Source organism: Syngnathus scovelli, chromosome 6, assembly GCF_024217435.2.
Source record: "Syngnathus scovelli strain Florida chromosome 6, RoL_Ssco_1.2, whole genome shotgun sequence".
NCBI lineage: Eukaryota > Metazoa > Chordata > Actinopteri > Syngnathiformes > Syngnathidae > Syngnathus > Syngnathus scovelli.
The window spans coordinates 12,030,157-12,054,200 of record NC_090852.1 but is presented as its reverse complement, the minus strand read 5'-3'; the positions used below and the strand labels follow the sequence as shown (position 1 = coordinate 12,054,200).

General features: G+C 40.8%; 1 protein-coding gene across 5 annotated transcripts in view; it reads left to right on the top strand.

Moving 5' to 3' along the window:
* brsk2a (BR serine/threonine kinase 2a) overlaps positions 1-24,044 on the top strand; it is a 129,564-nt gene that overhangs the window by 54,594 nt on the left and 50,926 nt on the right. For all 5 annotated transcript variants that reach the window (XM_049723173.1, XM_049723175.2, XM_049723174.2 and 2 more), the window contains one exon: positions 18,340-18,434. In XM_049723173.1, coding sequence (XP_049579130.1) covers positions 18,340-18,434 — 95 coding nt within the window. The remainder of the gene's footprint in view (positions 1-18,339; positions 18,435-24,044) is intronic.

The window sequence follows — 24,044 nt, the reverse complement described above, 5'->3', positions numbered from 1 at the left end:
GCTCACTCCGACAATATGACAGTGAAAAGTAGTGTTAATGATCTCCTTTCATGTGGTGGTCTTTGGAAAGGTACCAAACATGGGCCCCATCCCCGAGAACTCCGTCCACCTCCATCACAGGAACCCATTACTGACAATTAGCTCAGCTCTCACAGCACTAATGGACCATGTCAAACACACACACACGCGCACGCACACACACACACACACTGTACAATTGGGCAAATGGCAGTCTAAATTTAGCTTGGGAGCGAAAAGACTGCGACTAAAACAGTAGTGTATGATCATAATATCAACCTAAATTGTTTTAGAGACCTGTATGATTGAGCTCTGACCTCTGTAATTATAAAATATTCAATGCACTTTTGCACAACAAATGTATAGTAAGTCCAAAAATATTCACTTGCTGATTGCGGGACGCTCTATTGAAGCTCTTTTGCATGCTGACTGACTTTTTTTTTTGCCCTACTCATATGCACTTTTTTCTCTGTGAGGTTGTCCAAATGTCAGCTTCTCTAATTTTCTGAGAACACCTCCCCTTACAAGTAACTTTCAGAAGGCAATGAAACTTTAGGAATGAGTCAGAGTAGAGTCACATGACCAAAAAGAAAGCAATGAATTTAAAGCCGTGAAGCATCCCCAAAACATGCAGGGTAGGCCGATTGAGCACTCTAAATTTGCCCGTAGTTATTGTGAGTGGGAATGGCTGTTAGTGTCTGTGTGCCCTGCGATTGGCTGGTAACGAGTTCAGGGTGTTCCCCGCCTATTTCACAAAGTCAGCTGGGATAGGCCCCAGCACACCCACAACCTTTGAGGCTAAGCGGTTCAGAAAATGGACGGCTGGATGGATGTGGCAAGAGGCCAGGGAGAATGTTTAACACATTTTGAGAGGAGCAGATGAGTTGGACAAGGTCAGTGCGACACTTAAACATTGGAAACTATAACGGCTGTAAAACAGTGATGGAAGAGGATCATTAACACTTTTTACGATGTGTGTTTGTGTCCAATCCAGATGCAAAGCTATGCACATGACCTTCACTATTGGATATGGAAATATCACTTGAACTGCCAATTAAAATTAAAATGTTCTGAGGACAGATAAACATTTCACTCTTTGTTGTTCTGTATTGAAATTAGAATTCAATTGAATACAGTCAAAGAGATCAGTTCTAAATTGAAACCTGCCTGTATACTTCTGTAAGTCCTGGGGAAACAACCTATCAATCGCAACATAGCAGTGGCTCCTGATTCTAGTTTTAACAATATCTGGAGTATACTCACAGATAATCAGAGATACACTGAGACTGCCACTGTCATATGCGAAAGTTTACACTGTGGACTTTTTATGGTTGTTCATTTGCATTTAAATTGATTGTGCGTCACATACTGAACAATACGTTGTGTTAAGTGCTAATGACATTCCCAAGACTGTTCTGTATACTTGTAGTGTTCTTTGCACTTCACAAGGATGCACCTGAGCCCAACTCGCAACCAGTCCAGTTTTTGTTATTCTGATCTGCCACCACAGTTTTCACAGCAGTTCCTGTATGTGTGTGTCTGTGTCTGTGCGTGCATGTGTGTGTGTGATTGTATGCGGTGGACAAGTGACAGCCGCTGACCTCGCTACATGACAAGCAAGGAAAGCACGCAACAGGCTAAGAGGCAGGGAATAATCAGATATTCAGAGAAATGTTGGTAGCATTACACTTGTACATTCTGTGTCTGTTTGTTCTTGTCCATTTAGGCGGTCAATTAGTCAAGCTCTGTGGTCAGGTTTATCCTTGCGATGCAATTCAAATCACGCAACAACATTCTTTATTATCACACAATCAATACGTGTTATTTTTTTATTATCATGCTTCTCATTCCCATGCCTGAACTATGGTTGTGTAAACCATACCAACAGATCCTCGCTGAGTGGTTGTGCTCGGACATTTCACAGCGCTGCTTGCTTCCCCTAGTTTGGATTAGAGTGTGACGTCTGAGGCTATGGTTGGATTAATCTCTAGAGATACAACACTCATTTGGATTATGCCCCAACACGAACATAGAAACATGAAAGCCTGCATGTGTACACATTTCTTGTTTGAAACTCAAACATGCATCCAGTCCACGCACAAACACCGGCCACAGTCTTTTCATTTTCATACCAGTATGTATTTCTACGCCTTCTGCCTTTTCTAGATTAAGCCCGCTTTTGCACTGTTTTAGTCATAACATCTTTGGAGAAGTTTTATTAAAGGTTTGATGCAAGAATCTCGAGCTGAAATCAGCTCCTGAAAGGACGTGTTCAGCCAAAACCTTTGTTCTTGCTCGGTAGAGCAGCCCACGTTCTGCCAGTGCTTCCCTAAATATTCACTGTGTGAAGCAAAACCCATTTTTAGGGCAGCCATAATCAAAGCTGGCCCCGTTTCACTCTGACAGAATCAGAGGTTCGGCTGTGAGGCATTTCATGTGAAATCACAGACATTACTAGTGGGTTGTTGGTTGGGTCAGTGATCGGTACTTTTGCCTCAATGTCGTCTACCTCTAATCGACAAGAGCAGCCTCTGTGTAGCAGGTCCCTGCTCACCTCCATCTTCTCTTTGTGCAAATGTCTCTGTCCATCAATCATCATGCCTCTCCACTTCAACCTCCCCCCTGTATCACCTCTTCTCTTTCCTACCAACAAAACGTAATCATTTATCAGTGCTGGGAGCTCCGAGTCAGTTTCTGAATGCATCTTCTATAATCTGTGCACATTTGTCCATATTTGTGTTTCAGTGTATTGTTAATGTTTTATACCTGGAAAATATCAATGTCAAATACTATCAATGGCTGTCAAGCTCTATCGGTCATTGCTCTTTACCTTTTTGTCTAATCAGTAAACTAAAAATCTGGGCAGTTTTCTAGCACTTGCATAAAGAGGAAACATTGAGGAGAAAGACAGTATGGGGGCTAGGATTCAGAAAAGGGTTGGGGAGGCAAATAAAAAGGGCAAGTAGGTCTAGAACAGTGGTTCTTAACCTTTTTGGAGGTACCGAACCCCATCAGGTTCATATGTGCATTCACCGAACCCCTCTTGGGGGGCGGGGTACCGGTGTGTTTGGCCATCCGCGGACGGGAGTTGCTACCAGCTCTGCCGAACCCCTGAAGCCGACTCACCGAAACCCTGGGGTTCGATCGAACCCAGGTTAAGAACCACTGGTCTAGAAGCATCATATATGTCGTTCTGAAGCAAATGTAGAGGGTTTCTCAGGCAGATTTCTCAATAAATGAAAATTCTGATATAAACAAAAGCCTGATGACAGGCAAACTTGCAAAAAAATGGCTCACTGACTGAGGCCCGAACAGGTATTCCCTTTACTCGCCTGTTTTTCTCCCTCCCCTCAGCTCGTTTACACTTTTAAGGGTTATAGATGATGCTCGTGCAGATTAGTGGTAATCTCCCTTTCGCCACTTGGCCTTTACTGCTGTGTGTTTATGTACTGTTTGTGAGACTGTATGCATTAAGAAAGTTGCAAGTCCTCAGACATCTCTGGGCGGTTCTGTCTTGGTACTCGCTCTGCCTTTTTACTTCCTCATTAGCTGCACTTAATCGTTACACTGAGCCTGAGTTATAAGGCTATTTGCATCATCAGTTCCAGTCTGAGTGTGCTTGTGTGTGTTTGGGTTGGTGGCTGTGAGCATTTGACAGGACTTCACACACAGGAACCCCCCCCCACCCATACAGACACACACACATTTCCAGCGTTAAGCTTTGGGATGAGTATTTTCCATTTGAAATTTTAGAGGACAGAGTCATAAGTTGAGGTTGCACACACGCACGTACACATGCACACTTGCATTACAAGCTAATGCTTTAAGAGGTATTGCAATGACCTATCATTTTATGGACTTAAGTGGCACTCGAAAGCATCTACAACCACTACTTGCTTCAATTATAACCTGGGACTTACAAAGCAACCATTCACACGTTTAAACCCATTCTTAATTTAGTTAACCACTCAACTAGTTAGTCTGTTAGCTAGCTACGAATATTTGATGGAAAAAAGCTGTGTGGTGGCCTGCAGTGTCCACAGTGTGACCATACAGACAGATTTCCCTTGTTACTAGAGCAACACTATACCAACCCTCTGAGTCATCCAACTCCAACCAGAGCCCATGACTTGAACTCAAATCGTCATCAGGAACTGAGAGACTGTCAATCCTCTACGCTGCCATATATGCATGCAGGTTGATCTCTATGCCTGGACAAAAGTGGAGTATGTACTTTTGGAGGGGATTTTCCTAAAGCAGAGCAAACATCCTGCAACTGCGGCTCTTGCCATGACCGCCAAAATATTAACCAGGGTTTGAGGGTTTCAGTGATGTAGTAAGCCCGAAATGGCCCTACAGATATCCATCATGGCATTGTGGCAGTCTCATTTATTGCCTTTAACCAGGACCCATTCCAGTGATGCATTGCATGCGATAAGCATGTCAGTGAGACCTGCAGCATTTGAAAGGTTCCTATGACAGGTTTATGTGCATTTCCAAGATATATAAAAACTATATATAACAATTATTTTATCGTAGCCATCATTGGTACCCTTTCAGGGCGGAATGACAACATAGAAAGCCACATAGAAAGCCGCTAGTACAAGGGCGCTAGTTAGCTAGACTTAGTGAAGATTTCGCTATATTTAAAGACACTAGCAAAATGACAGCAGTTCTTCTAATGCTTGCAACTTTCTCATATCATGCACGGTAGAGGGAAAAGGGCCAAAAAGTGCTGGGATCGCCTGATAACACAGTACGCAAATTTACGGTTTCATATACATATCGGGTGTATTACAAAATAAAAATTATCACTGTATCAGCCCTGTCAAGAATATTGATCAAATATATACCCACTTATCTATCCTATCCTGCCTAGAAACAGCTAAAATGAGTCGGCAGTTGGTACACAAAATCAATGTTATAATTTTCAAAGTATAATTTGAGAAAGTTATATTTCTTAATAATAACATTACATACCATATCTACACATTTAGGATTTTTGAAGGCCAATATGTTTCTTCCAAATACAATAAAAATAATATAGAAAGGTTTGAGATTAGATGTTGCTTGGTGCTTGACAAGCGTTCCAGTTTTTTCATGTGACCCCCTTGCAAAATGAATTGCCCCTCCCTGCTTTAGATTCCCACAAGCTGAACATACACGTCATGGTTTTAGAAGTGATTGTTTTCAATTCCAACTCACCATGTGCAAGTTAATTGCCTGCATCAGAAAGTAAAAGCTAATGATTAGCACTGACACTCTACAACGCGACTGAGAGTCACGATTTGACTGTTTCGACTAGACGTTTGAGTTGTTGCTGGTCCACTTAAACCCGTAATGTTGGCAGCGTGATTTTGAACCATTGCCAACATGAAGAAATTGTATGTGCCTGCATCTGTGCCTGTAGAAAAGAAAAAATAATTCGATGGTCACACTATCTGACGAACGCTGATGTTCATTCCTACACATGATGATGGTTTCTATTCGGGCATCAATGCAGATTTTAATTTACTGAAAGAAACTCAGTTCTCTGTATTTAGAGGTGCAGGAAAGCAGAAGGTTCAAATAATTAGTTTATACAACCTATAATGCAGTCAAGGAGGTAGCTTACTTCCTCATGTTGGGGTACTTTTACTCAGTGAGTACGTTCCAGAACTGCCTTTGAGCTATGGACTTAAGCTCAATAACAGTTTATAAAGTCATAACCCCCTCTTCCACTCCAGTTCAGATGAAACAGTGTTGCCAGTGAATCAATTTCAGCATCTTCCCGAAAAGGATAGCACTCAAATGTAGCGACTGGTTTGAGTGAAGAAAAGTCTTGAAAGCGTTTGTCAAACTCTGACAGACAATTGTCAATCAGCTCTGTGTAGCATACACTGTCAAGTTCCACACAGGTCTTCCCTTGCATCTCCAGCTCTGAAGGCAGGTTCTGAAAATTTTCCACATCATGGCACTGTATCTTTCAGGAGAGATGTTGCATCTTTCGTTCGAAAGCATTAAGACCAAGCTGATCAAATTGATCACTGTTTTGTCTTTTCCTTGCAGCTGGAGATTTAGGTCATTTAGCAAGTTTGTCAGATGGGTTAAAAATGCCAAGTCTAACAGTCGCTGACCGTCATTTAGTTGCTTGTATTCTGCATGTCCAGCTACACGGAAAAACTTCTTTCCCATCTTTGTTGCCACATCCATGATCTTTTTCAAGTTGAACATTTTAGCATAGAACGCTTGTTGGTGGATTATGCATTGGTAATTCAAAAGGTCTGGGAAAGCATCGTCTTGCCTACACTTGACATTAAACCCATTCATGTGGCCAACTATTGCGGGAGCTAAAGTGAACGAGTGAAATATGTCCTTTCCTCGCGTATGTTCTTTCATGGGAAGCAATTTTAATAGCTTCTCTTTTGCAATGACAGCACTAAACACCATACGAATAAAAATTCACATCTCGCCTGGCTGTGTTACTCATGTCTGTAGATTTGTTCAACTGCAGTGAGAAACACTCAGAATCACTCTTTGGCATGGCTTCACAGCACCATGTAAATGTACCTCTTGACTGCTGCAGAGCTTTGATGAAGTTAATATTCCTCTCTCATTTTAAAGTCTCTGAACAATGAGTCAGCTGCTTCAACGAATGCCTCTTTTACCATCTCTCCATCTTGGAAGGACCTCTTGTTATCGATGACGAGACTCACACAGAAAGGTGCTTTTGGTGGCGCCTTTTGCTTTTGAACTATGTTGTGTGAAAAATCACTGCTGTCCGGACAACTGGGATTTGAGTTCATTCACCTTTCTCGGCTCGCTTTTCGGCGGGAAGTCGATGTCATATTTTTGATGACAGCCTGAAAATGCTACTCTACATTTCCCTTCCTTGGCATAGATTGTCAGATGAGGCATGACTTCTATTTTTTTATTTTTTTTATGGCATGCGATCTACCTTTGCGATCGACTGGTAGCCCGCGATCAACATATTGAGCATCCCTGATGTAGAGTGTATCTTTAGTCTCTACGAGTGTGCCCTCTCAAGTGGTCTTGTATGTGGTGAACATTTGGACACTATGATGTTATCTCTTTTTGTCACTTTCCACTCTCTCGGTCTCTCCTTTCCCTTTTATTACCCTCCTTTAGGTTGTGTTGAGTAACCTCACAACATCCTTTCTACATATGGTGGCTCTTTTTTGCTTTTCCCATTCAGCCAATGTCTTGCTTTCACTCGCACTTCAGTCTTTGTTCAGTTAAAAGGCCAGGTGAAATTGACTCTTGGTGGAATTGGCCCTTGGTTGAAGTGCCCTTGTAGCTCTGTTTCACAGACTTATTTTTTTTTCTCTTTGTGATGTGAGTGTTTATACCCTGTGTTCCAATCATGACGTAAGCCTTTTTTCTGATAAAGCAGATATTCTAGGGTCTGGCTTCTCTTGAGAACTCCATTTACATTCAGCGGAAGGGTGTTGTTCCATAAAATACACGTGTGACAGGGAAACACATGTGCAAACACACAATGTGCACGTCTGGTCAACCTCGCAACATTGCACTAAGTTGTGTGTTTATGGTAACAGACTGCGTGTCTTGAATTGAATTGTTAACTCAGACTGCAGATTGATGGAATGGGAAGTGTTATCGGATGACAGAAAAGAAATCCATTGTTCAGGTAATGTGAGAATGGAATATATGTGCCCAACCTGCATATAATTGCATTTAAAACCCTTGAAAAACTGCTCTGGAAGAGGTCAGTGGTGTTTGCTGTAGTACTTTGAAATTACCTACAGATAAGGAAATGCATAGTTGAAATGAGTTTTGTCACAATTGGTATGGCATGACGACTTTTTGTGACTGGCTCCAAGTTAGCAAACAGATCATTCAGAAGTTGCACAATTGCATTGCTCAATAGATATGTTCTGACAACTTTTGTTGCTGGCATTTCATATTTTTATTGACGAGTGGAACAGTTCCCCTCCTCACCTCTCTTTTTACACTCTACACTGGCATCACTACACCTGCTAGTGCTGTTCAGCTAAAACGGAAAAATCCCCCATTATAATTAATCTGAGGTATGTAAAATAACATTGCTCGTGCTAAATTAATCTATTTGCATATATTCCTCCCACATTGCGAATCATGAATTATGTGGTTATATTGCCTGCTTGATAGATGTAAGTAATCCTGGGTGCACCAGTTAGATCAGCTTCCACATCTGTTTGCTTGTTTGTGTAGACCAGTAGTAAATCAGGCCCATTGTTACTTTTTGTAAAAGAGCCATTTTTACTGAGGTTGTGGTAATATTGCATGATGCAACTGCAGGGCCATCCTAGTCAAAGTCCCACTATGAGAAATATGGATAAAGAAGGGGATGTCCAGAAAAAAGAGAGAGAATAGACCTCACTGAAGACAAGAAAAGAATGTGCAAAGGAATTAAATCATGTGAAGGAACCGAGTGCCAATAGTGGAGGTAATGAAACTGGGTCCCAACCAAAAGGGAGAGAAGTGTAAAGAAACAGAGCTATAGCTTTAAGTGGTGAGGAGAAATTCTCTTGTGGCCTCATTGAGATGCAGTGGTGGCTTGCCGATTTAGGTAGCTGCTGCTGATGAATTGATTTAACCAGAAGACTCGCTCAAATTAACCCACTCCCTAAGAGAGATGTCAACAGCCCCTCCAGTGACTTCTGGGATGATTACCGGCGCATCCTCCCATCCTAAATACCTCCATCTGCACTTGTCTCTTTCGTACTGAATTCTGTTGGGCCAAATCCAGTCAAACGCAGGGCACACACGGAAGGTTCACTCGTAGATTCACACCTATGCATGATTAAGATTAGTTTGCATGTAGTCATGTTTTTGAAATGTGGAAGGAAAGCATGCAGAATTTGCTGAAATTGAGATCTGATCCCAGATTCAGTTGGTAGCGTTTCGGCTAACCACTCTGTGTTGCCCCAATGTAATTACGTTTATGAATAATAAATGGTATTCTTTCACAAATATTTTATCATGATAAATATTGGCTCCAAATACAATTAGGCTCAGACATCTGCCAGTGAACATGTACTTCCTAAGCCTTTGGAGAACAAAACATTTTAGTTTCACAGAACAATTAATTTCACTGCGGAACACCTGTACATTATTATTTACTGGGGTCCTGCACGAGAAGTGTATTATAATTTGATAAAAATAATATTGCACATTGTTGAGGGGAATTGATTTAACAATATGTACTGTAATTTTCAGGTTCTTATTATAGAGCTATAATATTCATATCAAACATGCCTTTATAGTTTTGCAATGCATTCTAATTTATTGCTCTAACATTTCAGAAAAAAAATCCAGGTATTACTGAATCCAACCCTTAATTTATAAATATTACAACACATATTAAGATATTATAGTGCATATTTATATTATTATTATTTGCATTGTTGATTAAAATTACAAAAAATGTGTTGTCCAGTGTAATCATTCTGCTTTCCTCGAAGACAACAGAAATCAGTTAATATTTTTTAAGGCTGCATAATTTACTATAAACTTACATTTCAAATTTCCAACAGCGGCTCTTTTTTTCCTCCGTAAACTCAGCAAAATTCAGATTTGTCAATCCATTCTTGCGGCTTTTCCTAAATGGTTCATGGAATCCATTCTTACGTTCAACATCACTGCCTGGTTTAGTTCAGTCAATCTCAGCCATTGTAAAACACTAAAATACTCAGAATCTGCAGCAAAGCAGCAGTCATTCGCTATCATCTATATTCTATAACACCAGAGTTTTCAGAAAAGGCACCCAAATCTCCACATACCCTAGCAGACAAATAATGATTGGGTTTGATTTAGTCTATTGTTGAAAAGATGAAATTCCGAGCAATTACCCAATTTAAAACGATTTTTTTTTTTTTAATGACTATCAAAAATAATTATCTATTAATTTAACATTGATTAGTGCACACCTCTACATCCAATATACTCTGCCCTCCTCAAACCTGTGTTTGCGAGCCACAAATCAGCTTACTAATTATGTCTGTGAACATACGAGGACATGAGCTGCTAGATAACAAGTCTTGATGTGTCATTCCAACTCAGATAAAGCCTCCTGCCTGCTCTTGATGTGCAGTGAGTCCGATTTTGTAATCATTTCCAATACTAATCGGAAGCTGTCTCATTGGACCTTCCAGAGGGAGCCATGTTTAATCATGAATGTGTAGCAACTCTCCACACCTTTAATTAGAAAAGTAACTTGGGGTGAATTTAGCTTGCATGATGTACACCAAAAGCCTTGTGATGTTTTGTTTTTTTTTAACTAGAAATTGTCGCAATGTACTACCCAGCACTCTGCAAGCTTTCCCATTCACTACCAGCTTATATATCTGCACCTCATGTCTTATAGCTGAGAGGAGGTTAGCCTACACAGGAGAGGAAGACGTCCTTTGTTTCAAGGTGTTGCGCTCACTCATTCTGGCAGTGAGTCATCGCCAAGACTCCTCTCTCCCTGGAGTCGCATTCACATAGGAATACGCATTTAGCATGCACACTGACACACACAGCACCAATTCGTAGCCTTGTATCAATGGCTGTCCCTCCTTTTTCTGCATATACTATAGAATAAAGAGTATGTCCACGTGCATGTTTGTCTCATCAGCTGCCATCTCTGCAGTGAGCCTGGAATGGCTAATTAAAAGATGCCGGCTTGTATTATTCATGAGACAGTAATTATACATTCCTTTTGCTGATCCCAAGTCAGTGGAATCAAAAATAGATCTGAGTGCCTCGTCCTCCTCTGCCTAAATTTCTCTCTGTGTTTTGACTGCGTCTCTCCTGTATCGTTGTTTATATTACCAGTGCGTCTCCGTCTCCTTGCGCCGGCCACATGGTCATGCGATACCTTTCTACTCTCTCATCTTTTCATTATCTGTCGCCCTATTTGCTCTGATTTTCCCCTTTTGGGATTTTCACAGTACATCTCTCTGACAGTGTCACTGCAGCTCGACTCTGGTTTGAGCCTCCCATCTCTTCAGGCCAGAATTCCGACAGGAATATTTTGAATTTGCGCCGACATCTAGGCAGTGAGATTTCAAAGAGAAGCGGTATCGCTGACTGTGATCAAGTTAATGGGCGAGATTGCATCCTCAAAAGAGACAGGCAGTATTTCTAAACACTTGACCTAAAATCTGGAGATGAACCATTAAATAAATACTCTATGTTGATCATGATCTATGATTGAGCGGCATCCTGTCTAGAGTATATCGTGCTTGTTGCCCCCAAGTCAGCTGGGATTGGCTCCATCTCACCCACGACCTTATTACATTTTGTAATTGGTACAGGATATAAAAACAGCATCACACCAAAGCCCATCAATATAAGACTGTGATATATGATGAAATAGATATTCGTAGTTTAGAATGCATAAGTGGTGCACAGCTGTGTACTTTTCTGGCTGTGCGCATTCTTTGCCAGGTACGGATTCTGGTGGAGCAACCCTAAAATGAAGGCCCTGTGGCCACGTAGGAATGCTCCCTGCTTTCTCCTGTTCTTTGAGCCCTTTTTCTCTTCCACACTCCAGAATCCAGCACCCCGTTAAATTGCTTTTCTGGACTTTCAAAAACATGTTCTTTTTTGATACAATGGTGCACATTGTTCACTGGTGATGACGCATCAATCATGAAAGGTATTTTTATATTTAAACTCTGCTATATTTTCCAAATGGATCTCTAGTCTCCATAAACTTTGTGCGCCATGATTTATAGCCAGAACCGTGGTGGGCAGAGAGGTAGGCGTGTCAGAAGTCTGCGCATGGATTGAAGGTGTGCGCACACACACACATACACACAAAACAACTTGGGCATGAACCAGAGATTCTGGCATAGAGTCTGTGACTGACTGTGACTTTGTATTACAATGAAAATGAACAATGTTGGTGTCGCTTTCTTTTCCTTCCTATAATTACTTGCCCTTACAATAAGGGGGAAATCTGGTTTAATGTGCTATTTGATGACGTGTACAATCCCAGTAGTTGACTGTCGTTTACCTTTTTTGTGTATTGGCTTTCCTGTTGGGCCATTTGATGCAACTACAGTATGCATCCAGCAAAAAGGTCAAGCAAAAATATTTTGACCTTGCAAAAATATGCCATTTTGTTCTGTGCAGCCTCAGTAGCTACTTTACCCCGATATATATTTTCTTTACTCCAAGGGTCTTTCATGCATACTGTAAGTATTTAGGACGTATTTGCACATGTATTTGTGTGTTAGTGAGATAGTTGTAGACAGGGTTAGGGGGATTCTGAGATCTGCCAATCAAAGAGCTTGTAGGATTAGTGTATCATTCATTCACAGTCCCTTGGCAATACGGTTCATCATCTTCTTCTTTTTCCAATCCATTAAAATAGATGTGCCTTGAAGCCACTGTGCTTCCTCAGCATTTCCCACTCCCAATTTCCCCAGAATTCTTTTTTGTTGTTGTTGGAGTTGTTTTGTAAATGTTCATACACTCCTATGCTAAGTTCAATAATTCAATCTGTTGGTGTACTTTTAATTGCCACAAAAAAAATGTTTATTTCCAAAGTGTTTGTCAGGAGTCCCATGTTATGTGCAGAAAGTTAATTATAAAGACAGTCTTTTTCAAATGTTTTATTTTAGAGCTTCTGCATGCGTGCGTCACTGTGCCTCCGGCACTCCAGGGACAAGTTGCTCTACTTGCTTTTGAGGCTGTTTTGTTGGTCTGGGTCGCAGTTGCTCCTGATGTTTTTGCCTCGGCTGGTAGGCTTTAGAGGTTTACAAGGAGACTAACAGGGTAGGCTCTCATCATGCATGGGTGCACATGGAAAAGGTGGGGTGGGGTTGGGGGGTGGGGTGGGGTGGGGGGGTGGGGTGGGGTGGGGGGTGGGGGGGTAAATGGCGCATTTTAGAAACATTCCTGGAATTTTGAAGTATTTTATCAATCGGAGATCGAAAACCATGTCAAATAATACAAAAATGGAATGATGGGATCGCGGCTGATGAGAAACAAGCCAACAAGCACGAAGGCAGACACAAGATAGGAAAAAAAAGTGTGTCACAAACTAAATGGAAAACCAAAGCAGTAAATTAATCAAACACAAGTCACGAAGAAACTCCATGACGGGAAGATTACAGCAATAGCATCCGACTTAAGCTTTTGCTTGCAATCTAACAATCTCAGCCAAACAGGCTGTCTTTGCACTGTGTTTCTGACACAATCGGAATCAAAAGATTTTAAACAGAGATGAGCCAATTCTTTTATAATATTTAGCCCAAACAGGGCATAATTAAGATCATGTCAGTAACTACCAAACAAACATCGAATTCTAGGATGACACTTGTCCTGAAATGGAATGGAATTATAGAAATGGATGGATTGATTAAGTGGTGAAAGATGATGCTTTCCTTGTGCAAATAATGAATCGTTGAAATACTTTGCAGTAACCTACTGTGTGATCGTTAATTTGTGTCGTGTACAATATGTACAGTCTAGCTGACGGGCCCACGGGGCTGTTGTGGGTAATTGATCGGTCTTAAGTCCTGTCCTTTGCCCTAAAGCATGGGATTCTCACGCCCTACTCTGAGGACTTTCCATCTGACTGACTGAAGTAATAAGCCCTGTTTGCACATTTTGTTTCCTTTCAAACTTTGATCCCGGGGCAGAGCTGTAGCCCTCACGTCAAGTATTTGGGGTTAGAGTGTAGCAGTAAAAAGCAGCTCATAGATCTGTGTCTAAGGGCATTGAGCTTCTCTGAGCCAGCACCTCTTGGGGAGAGAAAGCTAAGCCAGCATAAGCTACTACCATCTGCCAGCATTGGCTTAGGGTTTCTCCAAGATCAGGATTCAAAGTAAGAGAGGTGCTCAAGTGGAGCTTCTTCATTTGTCCTGTTCCTCTCTCCGTTGCAGATACTTTTGGATGAAAATGAAGCTGTCCCATAATGATCCTTAAAAATTATTTCCTGCATGTTTGCATGTCCCCAATGTCCCCATGTTGTTGTCTTTTTAACGCTAAGATCTCGCAGTTTAAAAATACAAGATGCATTTTACTTTTCAAAATTCCAGCCATGTAGTAACACAGAATGTGGCTCAACAGCATCTTCTTCCTTTGTTATAGTCATACGTTGGACATTTGTGATTCTCAGTGAGCTGTGGATCCAAGCTTACCCCAAAAGCCCCTGTATACACACAATATTTATCATAGAGGCACACAGAAAGAAAGGAGTTTGGCGCTGGGATGAGGATAAGGGTCAGTCGATGGTGGCTTCTCCAGCCCACAAGTCCCAGGCTAGTGCCATTATTCTGTCTATGTGCATGAAACCAAGGGCTTCCGATTCTATTGATTTGAGAGGAGGGTGAAGGAGAGTAGAGATTGATGCACTTGCTGATTCAGTGCAGTTGCAAGGCCAGGTCAGCCTCTCTGTGTATTCTTCCTATGGTTGTAAATAAAGCTATGGAAGCGTAGTGCGTGACAGTGTCTGTCTGTGTGCGAGTGTGTTTGCCCCCGGCTGTGTTTATACCAAACTGAGACATTCAAGCGCAACATGAATAAGTGGGGTTTTTTTTCCTCCCCAGTGAGAATTCAGACACCGCTATGCCAACACTTTAACAATACAAAGAAACTACTTACAAAAACTGGGTGCACTACCATGCTTGTGCAAATATGCCAAGTTTGATTCTTGCATTTCTCTTTGAATCAAAAAGAAAATCCAACAACAAAGGAACAAATGTAAGCAAAAATAACTGCGTTCGCTGCTGAAAAGGTGATGGCAACATTAGCGGCTGGCAACAGACGTTTTACTGTGTGTAATATCAGATTGATATGAAAATATATGATATGATATTATATTCATATAGTTAGGATTTTTAATATAAATTCTTTAATATTGGCACATTTTCAAAATAACTACACGATGGTTCACTGAGCATTCATCTGCTGTCTTACCGAATTGGTACATTTGTGTTTAAATGACAATTAGGATTCTAAGGGATGCATAAACCATTTTCGGCGAAGGCTTTTGTCACAGAAACGGGATGTTGTCATGATGCGATCAAACACTTTTAAAGCAAGCACACTTGGCTAGCTAACCAGTGTGTAAACCCAAGTCTCAGTCACTACGAATAAGCATTGACTCTGATATCACGGGGCACTTGGAAGCTCTACACAAGTTTAGACTTAGGAGAGGAAAAAAAGCGTGGGGGAGATCTGGGATCTGACCCTGGGTAGCGGTGCATCACGATGCTGTGGTCGCCCACGGTCCACCTTGGTCAGCCACACGTGGCAATGGATTACTGAACTGTGCGGAGGTGAGCGGTGTGAAAATGGAGCCCAACATTTCCCCGCGGTGGTGGCAGTTAAAAGTATGCGCATTGCTGGGAAGGAACCAGAGATATTGACAATGTTGGAAAAGTGCCAGAAATGATCCAGCCAATGAATATTTTTTTAGGTTTTAAAGGTATTACAATTTGTCATTTGTGTTGGTCTCTGTTTCCTCTCTTTTGGTTTTGGCCCAAAATTTTAATTTAGATGGATCCCCAATTCTAATTCTAATTGTACTAATTGTACCAATACAAAGAGATGAAATTAAACATGCAGGCAGGCTCTGGTTTAAACAGCATTTACTTCACGCGTAAAAAAGACACACTTAAATAAGTTAATTTCACTGAAACTAATTGAAATATACCTTAAAGCGTGTACAAAGTATATTCTTAAGCTTATCCTGGTTTGGGTTGAGGGTGGGGGGCTGGCAAACCGAGCAGAAAAAGCCCAGACCGCCCTCTACCTTGGCCCTTTGTCTAGCTCCTCTAGGGAAATCCAGAGGTGTTCCTGTAGGCCTCTTCCCAAACATCTCACCAGGGAGGCATTGGGGGTCATCCTCGTCAGTTGCCCGAGACAGCTCTTCTGACTTCTCCTGATGATGTATGACAGAGATTCACACCCTTTCTTTAAGGGAGAACACAGACACTCTGTAGAGGGAACTCACTTCAGCTGCTTGTGTCCCTGATCTTTTTCTTACGGTCACTACCCACAACTCGTGACCATGGGGTGATAGCGGTAAATGGATAGCTTACCCTTTCGGCTCAGCTCCTTCATCACCCTGACAGACAGAAGCAGAATCAGCATCGCTACTGATGCCACAGCCATCCTTGTCACGTTCTTGGTTCTATTTCTTCAAGGTTCTCCTGAGCAAGGCACCAAACCCGTCTCATCTGATGGATGCACCCCATGAGCATTGACTGCATGTGTGTGTGTTTTTTTCTCAGTGTATTGTAAATCTAATAGATACCTTCTATAAATGAGATTACATTTACAAGAATACCTAGCCAGAACCCCCTTGATCTCTCACATCTATTGCCACAACATTTGCAGTTTGAATTCAGACCATCAGGCAGCGCCTTTGCCCACCACTCAGTTCAAACTGCCACTCCCAAAGGCAATGAGCCCATGGGAAGAGGTGACCCTCATTGTCTCAAATGAACTGATATCAGGAGCAATTGATGTTATTTTGATTAATCAAAAACTCTTAATTACAACTACATGTAACTGTGACGTATGTCATGGTTGACATTGACTTATTGAACATGGATTTCTAATGGCATACGTGTGCCATGCCCAAAACGACCATGCGTTTATATGTGTTGAATTATATGGTCAAAATGTTATGGTATAACCATTACGTCTATAGATACTGTACATGTTTTATTCATGCAAAGCAGTTAAATTGAATATACATTTGAAATCATAATGGATTTTCTGTACCGACTTCTCACCAATGCAAACATTACATTTTAGAAGATGACTTGTGAAGCAATAATCCATTTTTCTCCTATGTTTTCAGGACAATATTTTCTCTTTAATGCGTTTATCATGACTGAGCCATGAGCTTCTCTGGCTTTCATTAGCATATGATAATAATCACGGGGCTAATGGTTTTGACTGCTGTTCCACATCTTGATCAAGTGCCTTATGCTCTCACCCGAATCTTCAGCATTTTATAACCTCATCTCTTCCCTCACTTCCTCCTCCCTATGCAACTTCATCTGCACTTTTGTGCCTTGATAGGTTCTTGATCTTTACAATCTTAATCTGTAAGGGTTTTGCGTCAGATTCATTTACTGGCTCCGTGTTCATTGACTCTCCAGTTACTTGTGTTGTAGCTTACACAGCACAACTGCATTGCAGCTATTTAGCACAATGTAAGAATCAATAACACAAATGGCCCACTCTCTTACTGTTTTTATGATTCAAATAAACCCAGGAGAGCGATTCAAGAAAGTGTCACTACACTTACGCAGTCAATAACTGCATTACGGACTTAACGTCACAAGCCATTTTACATCAGTGTGGTCAGTAAACAATCTCTTTGCAGTTCACACATCATGATACATCACATTTAATTCAGCACACACAGGTCCGATAAAATTTCAGCAGTCCAGGTACTTTATTTTTATTGGCTAGACGCCCACTGTCTTGCCCAGTGGCATTTCATTTGGTACTTGGGTCTTCAGTCACAATTGATTGGACTTAAACCATGTTGCAAAGATAGAAACCTTCAGTACTATATACAGATGCAGTATAAAGCGCATATGTTTGCAACGTATAGCATCTGGATCAGTTAAACATTTACGTCTCTGTTCTAATAACATGACAAAAACAGAAACAATAAAATACATCTAACTCACAGCAGTTGCTGAATTTTAAACGCATCACCCGCTACAGATGGATTTTGTGAGTCGAAGTTGGCTGTGACACGTTTTGCTCTAACAAAGCAATCAGAAGATGGCAAAATGCTGTTTTCACCGAGGGTCAGTTTGGCAAATGAATTTACAGTCTGATCGGTGAAAGAAACAAATGTGCCGTTTGGTTATTCATAGTCCACCAAAAACGGGTTGCGCTGTGACTGTGAACTTGGTGTGCCAGTGCATCAGACATTACAGATAGAAACACTTCAAGCACAAGCTGCTGATTGGTTTAGAACATGGCCTGCATTCAGAAATTTACGGGAGTGGAGCATGCGCTGCCTTACTGAAGTTTCACACTGCTAAAGTCGTCCACAAGCGTCGAAATGAATTTGCGAGCATGCACAGAGTTTACGTTGCATCAGGCAACTTTACATGATTTGACATGACAGCACATATTGAAGCACATACTGTGCCTTAAATAAGTACATATAATGTAATATATACAATTTCGTATACTGGAAGCAGTTCAGCCAAAAGAAATGCTATATTGTGTGAGGAGAATGGACTTTTAGGAAGAAATAAAACCAATTTCACAAGGAAAATATTTGAATGTTGTTGAGATCTTACTGTTTTACTCAATTAGGTGTTTTTCTTTTTTTTTTTATAGGATTGGTCAAGCTTGGAGTTCACTGTGTAACATGCCAGAAAGTTGCCATAAAGATAGTCAATCGTGAGAAACTCAGCGAGTCAGTACTAATGAAGGTAAGTCATGCATTCTGTATTATTCTTTATATATTACATAATATGCAGTTTTCTGTGTTTGACTCCATGAATGTCAACAAAGAGAGTCCGTATCACCGTTCTCAATCTATGTATAAGAAAGCATATTTATCATTTTACCAGAATACAGCTAGCTCTCCATTATCTTGTCCTATCTTTTCCTCTAGCTACCGTAACGTTTGATTTTAAGATTTTCTTTGAATTACGCTTATTGATACATCCTGGGAAACTTGTCATAGCTTAAAGTCCATAGTTAAGGCTCCTAGTTGCTTCTATATAGTACCCATGTTTGTCAACTGCCAGAAAGTAGAGATTATATGGTGATTAGAAGGCTATGTCCTCTGTTGCAGAACGCCTTGTTCTTCTTGTCTTTTGAGGATAGTTCTTTATGACTGGCTGTGTGTCGCTTGTCACTCTGCAGAATAAATTTGGGATGATCAGACGCCTCCGTCATGCCTCCCCGACGGTTATGCAATCATGGCCTTCTCAATACTGAGACGATGTGCAAACCTGCTGCTTGTGAGCAGACTCGACAGGCGAGTCCTTGGAGCGCTAGGCTAAAACAACGTGGGGCAAAAACATTTTCCCCAGACAGCCAATGATTGTTACAACTCAGGCTGAATCTCCCTAAAAGGCTCAGTGTCATTCTTTTTGGAACTGCATGTTTTTGAGAGACAGGATTGAAAGAAATAGCAAAAAAAAAAGGCAGGTAATTTATATCGTACATGTGGGGGTTGTGTTTTTCAATTATGTGTTGTGTGTTATTATGTAGCTGTAATCTCATCACACTTGATAATAGTCCTATAAGAACTTTAGGGTTTGTTTATAGAAGTCATTAGTGGAATTTATTGGGCTTTGTGGAGAATGATGTGATGATGTCTGTTGTTTTTAAAATTTTACTGTAGAGTGTGTAAAGTGCTTTGTGGTCCCACTCATCAGAAGCATTTGTTTTGTGGAGTGTCTTGGGTTTTGATGGGGAACAGAATGTTGATGTTTTTTGTCATTAGGCAGTAATATAATGGTAATGAATGCTGGTTGATGGCCCTCCCTAGGGAAGATTTGCAGAGGACCCAAAACTCACTAATGTACATAAAATGTAAAATGTTTAGCTACCTCGACATAAGACTGCTTGAATGACTAATCTTGTTAAGATGTTGCATATGTAGTCCAAGTTTTTACATATATTCCAGGTTTTACCTGCAAATCCTTTTTGGTTTTCAGGTTTCCCGTTGTACAATCCAGTTCACTTACTATCAAAATTGTCATGTTGCAAAATTGGCCCGTGTTTTGATGGAATACTTTAGGATAGAGAGGACAGCACTATACTGCCGCCTGAAAATTGTCTTTAACTGGACACATGGTGAGGCCACAGTGGAATTGTTTGCTTAAGAGATTGAAAGGAGGGCGCAGACTTGCTTACTTTGCAGATTCTGCAAATGGAAAACAAATTCCTTCATTTGCATCTCGTCTGCGGCAGAATCCTTCACTCCCTTAACAGAATGTCATTGCTGTGCTGATAGTGGTGTTTGCAAAGAGGTCAGGATTAATAATCCCTTTAGTTTGACTGTGTACCCTTAGCTCGCTCGCCCACTCGCTCACTCGCTCACCCACTCACTACTCTTACGCCTAAGGCATCATCTTTTACTTATTCTTGTACTTCATGATTGTTCCGACATGTGTTTTCTGTGTACCGCGTAAAACATTTGGTCATACAGCACAACATTTATCACCTTACTTACAGGTTTTTGTTTTGTTTAATATTCATAATCAAGAAGTGTTTTTAAATATAAATGTTGATTGTATTTTGACTTTACTCCTGCGTTATCATAGGTTAGTGATTCGAGTGCTGCACAACGACAGTAAAACCGGTGGTGTTCTAATCCCATGAGATCTTATAGTACATGATCTCGCCACATTATTACTAACAAAAAAATATATATATTGAACTGCTGCTCACCTGATGGTATAGTCCAGCTAGCTCTATTAACTTAGTCAGCAGGCCACATGTAACCCAACCTGTGATCCAGCCTGCTTGAAATGAATTGAATTCAAGTGATGCAGAGGATATTTCGGTTCACAAGATTTCGAAAGTTCCTACAGTGTTTGATCTTGTGAATGCAACACTTGCATAGCCTACCCACATTGCTGACGGTACCTCAATCAAGGATGCCAAAATACTCATCAATACTCAAGGGGGTACATGGGGGAGTGCATCTGAGCTGGTTCACAGTAATCGTCAGAAAAGTTATCGGAAGAAATGATAAAACTCTCACAGGGAGTATACGTACATCATACACTGTATGGATCAGTTTTATTATTATTTTTAAAAGTGATGTAGGGAAGCTGCATGAACTCAATATTGAGTAGCTGTCATTCTGTTGCCGCACAGAATACAAAAACCGCCACTAATATTGATTGTTATACCGATTGCAAATGTATGGAGAAAGAAGAGAGAAGAATCCCATTGCTGTTAACGACAGTCTGACAAGCTTTACCATTGAGATCAGAGGCTTCTTTCTAGCATTACAAGGAGTAGTTCTGCGACTTAATACCACCCTTTAGTTTCAGGGCAGGTTAAATTGTTTTAAGCCGCAAGCTCTAACATCGAGCTGGGAGGCCAGAGTATCTTTAGAGTGCAGCAGTGTGTGTTTGCTGTTGATATTTTCCTCACATCACCCTTTGAGGTAGCAAGCTGGTAGCGACTGATGCTGCTGCTGTTGGGATAGGAGCAACTAATTAGTTCAAGTGACTCGCTCTGGTCCTCAAGCAGAACAACTTCAAAGTCCCTCTGTGCTACCCGGATCAGGATAGAAAAGTAGCAAAAGGAGAGAGAGAGAGGTCCAGGTGGAAATGAGTTTAGGATGGAGGGTCAGACTGAGGGGTTGTTAAAGCAATGTCTGAAGTTGATGGCTGCGGGTACTGTGCACATTAGTCCAGTGATGGCCCTTGTTTGCAGACTCCTGATGTATGACACGTCCCATGGTTTTAAAATTAAAGACAGTAAAAGAGAAAGAAGAATTCGACGAATACATATGTAAGAGCTGAAGGAAATCTTGCTGCAATACATGTAGCCGGAGCCTGAAATACAAAAGAATGGATCAATACTCTTTTTCCCGTGAAGAGTTAATTAACACAATCAATAGTGGTTTTAATTCTACACTTTTCCACAAGAGAGTATTTCACTTCTTTTATAAGGCCACGTGTTATTTTACCAGTGTTTGTAGATCTGTATCGCAAAGTGTTGCTACAGATGATAGCACAGTGGCTGTGTTTGAAACACCTCATTGAAAATATCTAATGGACTCAACATGCAGAGCAAAGCAAGTGATGAAGTAGCGGCAGATATTGCAGTGGGCGGCCAAGGCACAAAATGTGCGAGGCGAAGATGAATCGCACTTGCTTTAATCTTGTTATCCCGACATTTCAGTGACACCACTGTAGCTTTCTTTTTTTCTGCCATCTCTACCTGCCCTCCTAACGATTACAGATTGACCATTCCCTCCCATCTTTGCCGTGCCGCAGGTGGAGTAGATATAGAAATGCTTCCAACACACACTTTCTCTGACTGAATGTTGTGCATTAGTGAGTGTGTGTGTGTGTGTGTGCATGCGTGTGTGTGTGTGCACGTACACACACAGCAGTTTTAATGCAGACATGCAGTAAAATAAATGGCTTTCATACGTTGCAGCCTTTCACCTTGATCCATCAGTTTGGTTTGCTGCAAAGCCACAAGCCAGGTTTTTCACCGTATTTATACCTAACAGGTTGGATGCACAAAATGATTTTGAAATTGTGCTGAGTGTTTATTGAGCGCAGAAACAGCTTCAAGTCATGCAATAAGAAATATCGTAGTTCTTTCACTTAAAGATTACATTTTGCCTTGCGATACCAGGCTTATATCTACCATGCATTTTATTGTCCAAATTTAGCCTAGTTTGACAAATAATGACTGTTCCACTCATTTTCATCCTCTTCGTAACAAATTTAAATCCCGGTTCAGTTTTATAAGAACCCATTGCATGATAACGTGAACATGAGTTTCTTTCTTCTCTCTCTTTTTTTTTTTTTTTTTAAATCAAGTGAGTAAAGAACACCCAAATTACTTCCCCACTCAAGTTGCACATTTCACTCGTGAAATTATTGTAAGTAAGCTAATTATTGGTGTATTTCTTCTGATTGGTCACATGACCAATCAGATGCCTGTACACTGTAACAAGGAAGTAAAGAGAGCATTGTTGCAGCCCTGCTAAGCGGTGTGCCATTCGTAAAGCTGACCCAAAAACAAATTTATAAGCCCAACAGCTCATTTTTTTATGCCGAGACAAGACTGTGACAATTTCGCAGCATTTTTAATACTGCAACATTGTGATATCACAAATACTGTGACATCTTTGGTTTACATGTATCGTTAATGTTAGGAAACACATTGCTGAATTGTACTTTCTTTCTGAAAGGTATGTGTGTAACATAATATATTTTAATATATTATCTTCATAACCTGGTGGTGAATTGCTCCTAAATAAAAAATAAAAAAATCTCTCTCTCTCTCTGTCTGAATTGTGATGCTGCTCTGCAAAAAAGAGGAAATAGATTTTACCCGCAGGACACAAGCTGTGGAGATTGAAAATTTCCCTTGACCTATATAACATTTTGGTGACCGAGGTTGAAAATGTGCTTGTTTTTATGACTCTGGCGACATCTCATCAAACTCATAAAGTGTTGTTTGGCTTATTTCGAAGATAAAACAGAAATGGAGTGAAGGCCCAGAAATGAATTGGAGCAAGACAAGTCAAGATGTAAAGGGAACCCCCATTGGGCTCAACGGGAGACATACAGACATCTGAATTGATTGCATGGGTTTCTCCTCTTAAAACGCTACCATTGCTGTGTTGTCACATAGTCGTCACATCTCTGTCTGTTGTTTCAGAGGGTGTGACGACACCTTTCATCCAGTCGTTCTGCCCCCAAGCGGCTTGAAGTTTTTCATGCCTCTTTTCCCTTTTTACGTTGCTATTCTTTAATTTTTGATTGGACTTGTTGACCCACTTAAGTGTTTTGTTTACATGTTCACCACTTACTGTTGAATATTTATACATTCTCTTTTGTACCAGTTGTGGACTTTCATGAAAGTTTTTTATCATTGGTTATATCATTTCATTTTAGGGTTTATATTATTATATAAGGGCAGCAGTTCTGCCCAATTTAATCAATTCTACTAATGCTAGAATGACGCCATTCAAGGAATGCTGTTTTATACTCAGGCTCAAAGTGATGAAGCCATGTCTCATCCCCACTCACTAAAAACACATTTGTCACTTTTGTGGTTGTCAAGAAGCTTAAAAAAAAAAAGGTTCAAAACAAGACTTCTCATGTGTATCTGTGAGGAATCCACCTGACACAAAGCTTTGCAATCTCTTTACCGTTTTTGCAGCACTTCCTTGCCTTGTTCCCAGAAATTCAACAATACAATAACTGATGAGCAATGAAGTCATGTTACTGGTAACGTAAATGTTGTGATATGTCTATTCAATACAAGAGTTTGCCATCACTGTATCTGGCACCATACAGGAGATGACAGTCTGTGTCAGTCAC